Below are 7,712 nucleotides of genomic sequence, written 5' to 3'. Positions count from 1 at the left end.
GGAAGCAGCTACACGGGGCAAAGATTTTAAAAATCTCCTCAGTCTGCAGTACTTTCTTGTCATTCTAGCCATAGGTGCTAGTCTGACCTTTGCAGCATCAGACTCTCGGTATAATAATAAACATCGCAATATACCGTTGCCGAAACAAGTCAATTCAAATACCTCTAATACAACAAAAAATAACTGCACGAAGGCTAATTTGTTGCAAGCTTACCTGAATGACTACATGTCTACCCTACTGATCATAGCTGTTGCTGGCTTTCTAGTCTGCACGGTGATTCACAACAGGATCGTATGTCTTACTGGTAGAGCAAGAGTGTCTAAAACTGAGATTCCCTACTTGCTCTATGGAACAATTCTATTTGGAGTAGGTGCAACAGTTTGGTTCTTGTTTAGAGCAATAGGCAATACAACAGGGAGCAAAACTTCCACTGCTGAAGAAATCTACGACGCTCTTGAAATAGCTTTCATTCTCTGGCAGTTTTACTTCGTTTTTACAGTTTCTGATGTAGGTCTGAAAAGTAGCCTAGTCATGACTGTCTTTCTCATGCATGTAGCTGCTACAAACTGTTGTCTGTGGATCCGTATTACAGTTGGTGAAGCCAAAGAGAGAGAGAGCAAACTGACTGGGAGATGCAAACAAACGGCATTCGCAACAGTCTGTGCATATAACGGCAATGCCACCACTTACTCCCCCAATATTCAAGATTTGGGCAGTGGCTGCAGTAACCCATTGTTTCAAGAGAAAGTGAGAGCTATAGCAGACAGTGCTATACCATTCCTTTATCCATGCATTGCCGAATTCTGTCTCAGTGCATCCGGTCTTATTCTTAAATTGTGGTTAAATCAACAGACCCAGTCAGCTGACCAAGCTGCTGATAATGGCACCGATGACAATAATGATGATGGTGATGAGGATCGGCCCCTAATTCATCCAAATCGACAGCAAACAAACAGACGATGCAGTCACCTTTGCTGTTATGCTACAGTCTTTGCAACCATTCTCTTTTCATTAACTCTTGTTGCTATGATCATACATATTGTAATTGATAATAAGACTAATTCACTCACACAACCAACTGTCATTTATGAAGTTAGCCAAGTTGTGGTAATCTCTACAGCTCTCATTACAGCAATTATCGGTCTAATTTCAGATGGCTTAGCAAGCAAGACTCGTGATCCGCCAGCCCATGATCCACCAGCCTGTGATCCACCAGCAGAACAAGAACCACAAATCAGAGATCATCACACGAAAGGTAGTCACACAATGGTGGAAGGAGCTCTTATCCTCATCTCTGTATCTGGTCTCTATTTTGCACAATGTCTTCAACTTAACGCTTCCCTCAACAGTAAATATACAAATAATAAGTTTCACATCCCTTCTACAGGTCATAACAAAATAAGCTGCCACACCATGTTGAGACTCTCTAGTGCTCAAAGCTTCCTAACAGGATGTCTTGCATTTTTCCAAACCCTTTTCATTATGCAGGGATTAACACGTGAGGTACATGATGGTGAAATCAATCAACAACCCACACCTGCAGATGATGGAGGGAATCCAGCTCGGAATGAAAGAGATCACAACCTCACGCCTGCAGACAGGAGAGGAACTGCAGCTCTCGTTCTCTTTATCTGCAATTTGACTCTCTGGATATCAAAGACTTACGAGATGTCTGGATTGTATTGCAATCCTCTCTACTCTGACTTTTACTCAATTTGGGTTCAATTGTCTGACGTCTTCTATCCTCTCTGGATATTCTATCATTTCCATTCAGCAGCTACTTGTGTCAACATTGCCTGGAACTCTTTCAAATAGTAGCAGACAACACAAGTTAAGTAGCTACATGTATTGAACTCCACATTTTCTCTGCTATCCTCATCACAATATTCTATTATGTATCTGCTGCAGTACCACATGCTTGTTGTTATTGTTATCATTGTTGTTTTGCTGTTAATTTTAACTAGCTAGGCTACTATATACTAACACATATTGATTACATTCAGAAAAGTCAACACTCACTTGCAGTGTATATAGCACCAGATGTGTCAATCCCACTGAGTCAATACAATAATTTGTCTACAACTTCCAGTGAAATACAACCAGCCACTAAAGCTGTGTCCACACTAAACCAGAAACAATCCAGATCGAATCTAGATCGCAAACGTCCACATCTCACTTGGCGGAATGAATCCCCACCCTGTTGTGTATCATGTGATGTGCATCACAAGAAATCCCAAAGACCCTGCCACCTCTATTGATGTTTGTGGGGGTTTACAGCATGCCATGGCTACTTACAACCACAAGGCTTGAAAACTCCAAACCATCTCCAACCACGCCTTCTGCTGTCCATTTGCTTACAAAAGTGCTGCCACAAACACAAATACATCTGACAGGGTTTTTTGTTGGATTTCCTGTGCATATTAGAAAATGGTGAATGTGTTCTTGTGCATGTTGTTAGTATATGGAAAATAGTGGAAGGTCTCTACACACTCAAAAATTGAAAGACAACAGAGGAACAGTCAGATAATCAAACATTACTGCAGAATCTGCTCCTACACGTCATACAAGCCCACTATCACTGTGTGGGCATGGCAGATCATGATCAGACCCCGATGGATTCGGATCCAGTGTCTAGTGTGTACACACCCTTTACTGCTAACCCTAACTACCACACTGTTACCCTTGAGCAATGGCACAGCAAATAAGCACAAGACAGAACATCACAACAACACAGCCTGATGCCCATAGTTCATCACACATCATGTATAACAAAATGTCACATGAACACACCCACACACTGCAATTCACTACACAAGTAATTCAATGTGACATCAACAATTTGTTGCCCACATTATCATCAGACATAGAGCAATGAGGACTACAATGCCACCATATACCACCAGCTCAAAATACTAATTAATTAATCAACATAAGTCTGTGTTACCTAAATATACCAAAAACGATCAACAGTTGCTACAATATAACACAATCTTCTATCTACATTATGTTTACTCACCTGAAAAAATGTTAATATCTACTTGTCGTCTGTCGCATAGTATGTCCCCAATTCTAACAAATTGACCTCTTGATCGAGAGGAACGCGTCGCCACCAAGGTAAACGAATCGCCTTCAACTCCTCCGTGTGAGCAATCTGCGCCATCTTAGCCACAGGACCAGATCCCGAAGTAAACGCATCCACATCTTTCCTTGTGACTGCATCAAGTTTAGGTGCATTCATGAGCTGATCGACATCGGTCTGAAGTTGTGCGATTAGCGCTCGTCTGTGTATATCCTTCTGCATGTGCTTTTCACTGTGAACTAAGAAATCGCCCATCAGCCGTTGAGCGTTCTCGTGCACTGTGTGTAAATCATCCATCGACGTGTAGCTGTATGGTTTTTTCTTGCGTTCTGCATCGATTCTTGACTGTAATTCAGAACGTCTAGCATCAGTGAGATTGTCTAACAAAAAGGCAAACTGATAGCGTGGCTCATCGGCTCTCTTTGATCGTCGTTGGCTAACAAACCGTCGCACGTTTCTCTGTATGCAAGTTGCCGCTTCGTGGCGTTTCTTACTAATCCTCAGCCGTGCCGTCTTTCTCCGAGCAATCAGTCCACGCCACTGACTCTGTAGTATCACAGCAGCTCGCTCTTTTTGTTCCATCAAGAAACTGTTAACCTTCTGAGCAGGAACGTGTTCAAGTAACTGTAATTGTGTGTGAAGGCTTGCCCTCATTTCCTTCCTGTATTTCTCCTCTTTCAGTTCCTTTTCTAGTCTACTCAACTTCTCTTTCTCTCTCCGTTCTCTCTCGACTGTCTGCTTTCTCCTCACAATCCGTTGTAACTTTAGTATCCCCCGTTTCATCCTTTCCATCTGTTGTCTCGTATTATATGCCCTCCATGTGCTCTGTATTTTACTAGCCGCTTGATTTTGAACCATCAGTCTCATCTCTTCTTCTCGATCTTCCTCCAGTAGTCTTAACAGCTGCTTAACGTCATCGTCAAATCCTTGATTTCTCCATTTGCTGATCAAAGGTCTGAGACTGCTGTATTGAGCCACATAGAACTGACTCAGAGAGGGAATCACATCAGCAAACGCTAGCATAACTTTAATAGCAGCACACGCAATGATCGACTCTTGACTGGATGAAATCTTAAACACGAGCTCGTCCACTAGATTACTGACATCGTCTTGGCTCAAACTCGCAAGCAATTCATTTGATCTACATAACTCCAGCAACGAACGAATCATAACCAACAGCAAGCGGGCAGTATCACAATTATCAGTAATAATCATATGAAGCAGGATGGGAGACGTCAGTACCCGGATAACCAACCCCGGATGTACACCACACAGCGACGTCACAGAGTTGGTGACCATTCTTACGTTCTCCAACATCTCCTTCGACTCCACGCCCGTCCGACCATTCAACCCATCAACAAACATTTCCTGAATCGTATTCCCGACCACTAACATGCTTTCCACGGCAACAGGCATGAGAGAAATGGCGATATCTTTGTGTGTCTCTTCCCGCGGTAAAGCTCTAAAGCAGCGGCTCACAACGTCGGTCATTCTAGCTGCCGTGGTCCAACCGTCGCGTACAGTATCAAATTCCTGACGAAGCGTGTCCACGCACGTCTCGACGAGTCCAAATTTCCAGAGTTCGTTGAGAGCGGCCGTGTGGGCCCGCCTACTGCTGAAGCAGTCTTTCAGAATGTCTCCGATAGAGAGTAATCTCCATGCAAGCTCCTCGTCCCGACATTCTGAGATATCGACGGCAATCGATTGAATACGATCTCTAACATTGACATCCATTGGTATCAATGATCGCACCTAAACAGTCTTGTTAGCGAGGCAAGACATATTGCTTATTATCCGGGACCTCGTTGCTATCCAGACTAAGTCTAACGCGCGTTACCTAATTAAGTTATTCAAAATTATATATACATAGCGCGCGTTAGAAAGTCTAGCGTAACGAAGTCCCGGATAAAGTGTTTAATGAAAGTGAGTGTGCGCCCCCTCGCAGTCCAGCTCACGCCACTGACACTCATTTCATCCACTAGCAACCTTTACCTTTCATAATACAACTACACCAACGCACACATACACAAACTAACTACTAGGGTCTCCACGAGGCAACTAAGTGCTCTTTCCTACGAATACTCAAACAGCAAGCACCAGCTCAATAGATACAGTATGTGTGAAAAGGGAGACAATACACTACACCATCATCATTGTAGCCTAGTTCGTTTCGGTGCCGGTTCTGTCTCATTACTCAAAACCATCAACCAACTGGCATACATCTTCAACTTCTGTTCGAAAAATGTGCGCATCTTGACACCGAGAGCAAACACCTCCGTCCATGGCTGATGAAACAAAGACAAACACGTGTGACAAAGAAAGACAACACAAAGACAAATATGTGTGATAAACAAAGACAAACAAAGACAAACATGTGTGATAAACAAAGACAAACAAAGACAAACATGTGTCACAAACAAAGACAAACATGTGTGATAAACAAAGACAAATAAAGACAAACATGTGTAACAAACAAAGACAAACAAAAACACACGTGTGATAAACAAAGACAAACAAAGACAAACATGTGTGATAAACAAAGACAAACAAAGACAAACATGTGTGACAAAGACAAACATGTGTGACAGACAAAGACAAACATGTGTGACAGACAAAGACAAATAAAGACAAACATGTGTGATAAACAAAGACAAATAAAGACAAACATGTGTGATAAACAAAGACAAATAAAGACAAACATGTGTGATAAACAAAGACAAATAAAGACAAACATGTGTAACAAACAAAGACAAACAAAAACACACACGTGTGATAAACAAAGACAAACAAAGACAACCATGTGTTATAAACAAAGACAAACAAAGACAAACAATGACAAACAAATCCCGGTGTGTAGTACACTGTACATGTATATCACCGAGTGTTGCTGTGTGGCATACCTTGTTGTAAAGCATGCAGTTGTCAAATATAAGTTGCATGTCGTTAATGAAACGTGGACGGTCTTCTGTGTAATCTCCGTTTGCCATGTTACGTTCGATGAGCGAGAGGTCCATTGGTCTTTGTACCACATCATAGTAGTCTGGGGCCTGCTGACAAACAAAGTGACTCCCCAGAAAACATTTAGCAAATTGTAACACGACGGAGTATGAAAGGAGAATACAATAGTCTAGTGTATTGTAAGATGCATCCCTCCAATACAATAGTCTAGTGTATTGTGAGATGCATCCCTCCAATACAATAGTCTAGTGTATTGTGAGATGCATCCCTCCAATACAATAGTCTAGTGTATTGTGAGATGCATCCTTCCAATACAATAGTCTAGAATATTGTAAGATGCATCCCTCCAATACAATAGTCTAATGTATTGTGAGATGCATCCCTTCAATACAATAGTCTAGTGTATTGTGAGATGCATCCCTCCAATACAATAGTCTAGTGTATTGTGAGATGCATCCCTCCAATACAATCTAGAGTATTGTGAGATGCATCCCTCCAATACAATACTCTAGTGTGCAGTAAAATGCATCCCTCCAATACATTAGCCTAGTGTATTGTGAGATGCATCCCTCCAATACAATTGTCTACAAGCGAGCTTGAAACAGATGGAGAGAGCAATGGGGACAACAGTGACGACTACTGACCTCTTTTCGTGTTACAGGCTTTCTAAATGGGTAACTACCATCATGCCACAGCACTAGATCAAGAAGCAGTGGACACGCCTACACAAAAACAATACAAACAATTGAATACAATGATGTCATTGGATGGTCTACCTGAGCAGGCTTGACTTCATCTAATACAAAAGTAACATTAGTTGCTACGTTATGTAATGCAAGTGGGTGGGTTTCCTACCGGGAATTTTTCGGGTTGGTGGAGGTTGGAAGTTGGCCTCACACACTGGGCAGTTCCAGCTGTCACTACAGCACAATACACAGTTGAAACAGAATAAAACACAGAGTCGATAACCATTACAATGTATACAAATAAAACATAAACAAATGCGAATGGCTACAAATAGGAGGAAACAAACAAACAAACAAACAAAAAAACCAACAATGAAACAAAGAAACAAACAAACAAAGACACCAACAATGAAACAAAGAAACAAAGACACCAACAACAGGCACGTACCCAGGATTTCTCTGGGGGTTTCCATATTAATATCAATAATATTGATCTGTTTATATTAATATCAATATTATTGATCTTAATAACTGTTTTTATATCAATATCTAGATTAATATTGATATTAATGGTTTAATTAATATTTGATATTTACTCTCATCTTTGTCCGCTTCGGCTGACTGTCAATTCGAGCCTCCGCTCCGAGGGGTCCATCTTCAGCAGCTGTAGGCCCTGTTACAAACTGCGACAATGTCAACTGACGCTTCATTCCTGACTGGCACGTGTAGCAGTGAGAAGACAGCGCGTTAGACACGTGCTACAACATAGCCTCAAATTCCCAGACATCTGTGTACCGTTAGCGGTAACGTCCACCTCTAGGGGGGTTTCCGGGCAACCTGGAAACATGCCTGCGTACGCCACTGAACAATGCAACAAGAAACAAACAGCGAAACAAACCAACAATGAAACAAAGAAACAAACAAACAAACAAGAAAGAAAGAAACCAACAATGAAACAAAGAAACCAACAAAGAAACAAACAAACAAA

At 41.6% G+C, this 7,712-nt stretch overlaps 3 protein-coding genes across 7 annotated transcripts in view; 1 reads left to right on the top strand and 2 right to left on the bottom strand.

Moving 5' to 3' along the window:
* The first annotated feature begins 226 nt into the window (after window positions 1–226).
* On the top strand, window positions 227–1,816 carry LOC134192434 (uncharacterized). The gene has a single exon (XM_062661172.1). The coding sequence runs from the start codon at window positions 227–229 to the stop codon at window positions 1,814–1,816; it is 1,590 nt and encodes a 529-aa protein (XP_062517156.1).
* LOC134192151 (IQ calmodulin-binding motif-containing protein 1-like) lies at window positions 771–4,789 on the bottom strand. Of its 4 annotated transcripts, none has more exons than XR_009971903.1 (4): window positions 3,018–4,789; window positions 1,539–2,366; window positions 1,397–1,474; window positions 771–1,342 (listed from the first exon to the last, which is right to left on the bottom strand). XR_009971903.1 is itself a non-coding variant. In XM_062660848.1 (2 exons), the coding sequence occupies exon 1, from the start codon at window positions 4,569–4,571 to the stop codon at window positions 3,036–3,038; it is 1,536 nt and encodes a 511-aa protein (XP_062516832.1). In that variant the 5' UTR covers window positions 4,572–4,789; the 3' UTR covers window positions 2,381–2,945; window positions 3,018–3,035. The 4 variants fall into 4 exon arrangements, 1 of the variants encoding a protein (XP_062516832.1); XR_009971902.1 differs by having other exon boundaries at window positions 771–1,474; window positions 1,539–1,592; window positions 1,667–2,366; XR_009971901.1 differs by having other exon boundaries at window positions 772–1,474.
* Window positions 4,790–5,055: 266 nt separating this feature from the next.
* LOC134192311 (E3 ubiquitin-protein ligase TRIM33-like) overlaps window positions 5,056–7,712 on the bottom strand; it is a 9,779-nt gene continuing 7,122 nt past the window's right edge. Inside the window, exons 5-9 of one of the 2 annotated variants that reach the window (XM_062661033.1) lie at window positions 6,894–6,958; window positions 6,815–6,834; window positions 6,683–6,760; window positions 5,981–6,130; window positions 5,056–5,365 (exon numbers count right to left, since the gene is read on the bottom strand). In XM_062661033.1, coding sequence (XP_062517017.1) covers window positions 5,231–5,365; window positions 5,981–6,130; window positions 6,683–6,760; window positions 6,815–6,834; window positions 6,894–6,958 — 448 coding nt within the window. In that variant the 3' untranslated portion in view covers window positions 5,056–5,230. The remainder of the gene's footprint in view (window positions 5,366–5,980; window positions 6,131–6,682; window positions 6,761–6,814; window positions 6,835–6,893; window positions 6,959–7,712) is intronic. The other variant, XM_062661034.1, reaches the window with a different exon arrangement.

Source organism: Corticium candelabrum, chromosome 16 (genome assembly GCF_963422355.1).
Source record: "Corticium candelabrum chromosome 16, ooCorCand1.1, whole genome shotgun sequence".
Taxonomy (NCBI): Eukaryota; Metazoa; Porifera; class Homoscleromorpha; order Homosclerophorida; family Plakinidae; genus Corticium; species Corticium candelabrum.
The sequence above is the reverse complement of the archived record's forward strand: the minus strand, read 5'-3'. Positions and strand labels throughout refer to the sequence as shown.

What these genes read in the sequence shown, in the direction of transcription:
- LOC134192151 (XM_062660848.1), bottom strand. Translation starts at nt 4,571, where the DNA reads ATGACCGACGTTGTGAGCCGCTGCTTTAGAGCTTTACCGCGGGAAGAG.
- LOC134192434 (XM_062661172.1), top strand. Translation starts at nt 227, where the DNA reads ATGTCTACCCTACTGATCATAGCTGTTGCTGGCTTTCTAGTCTGCACG.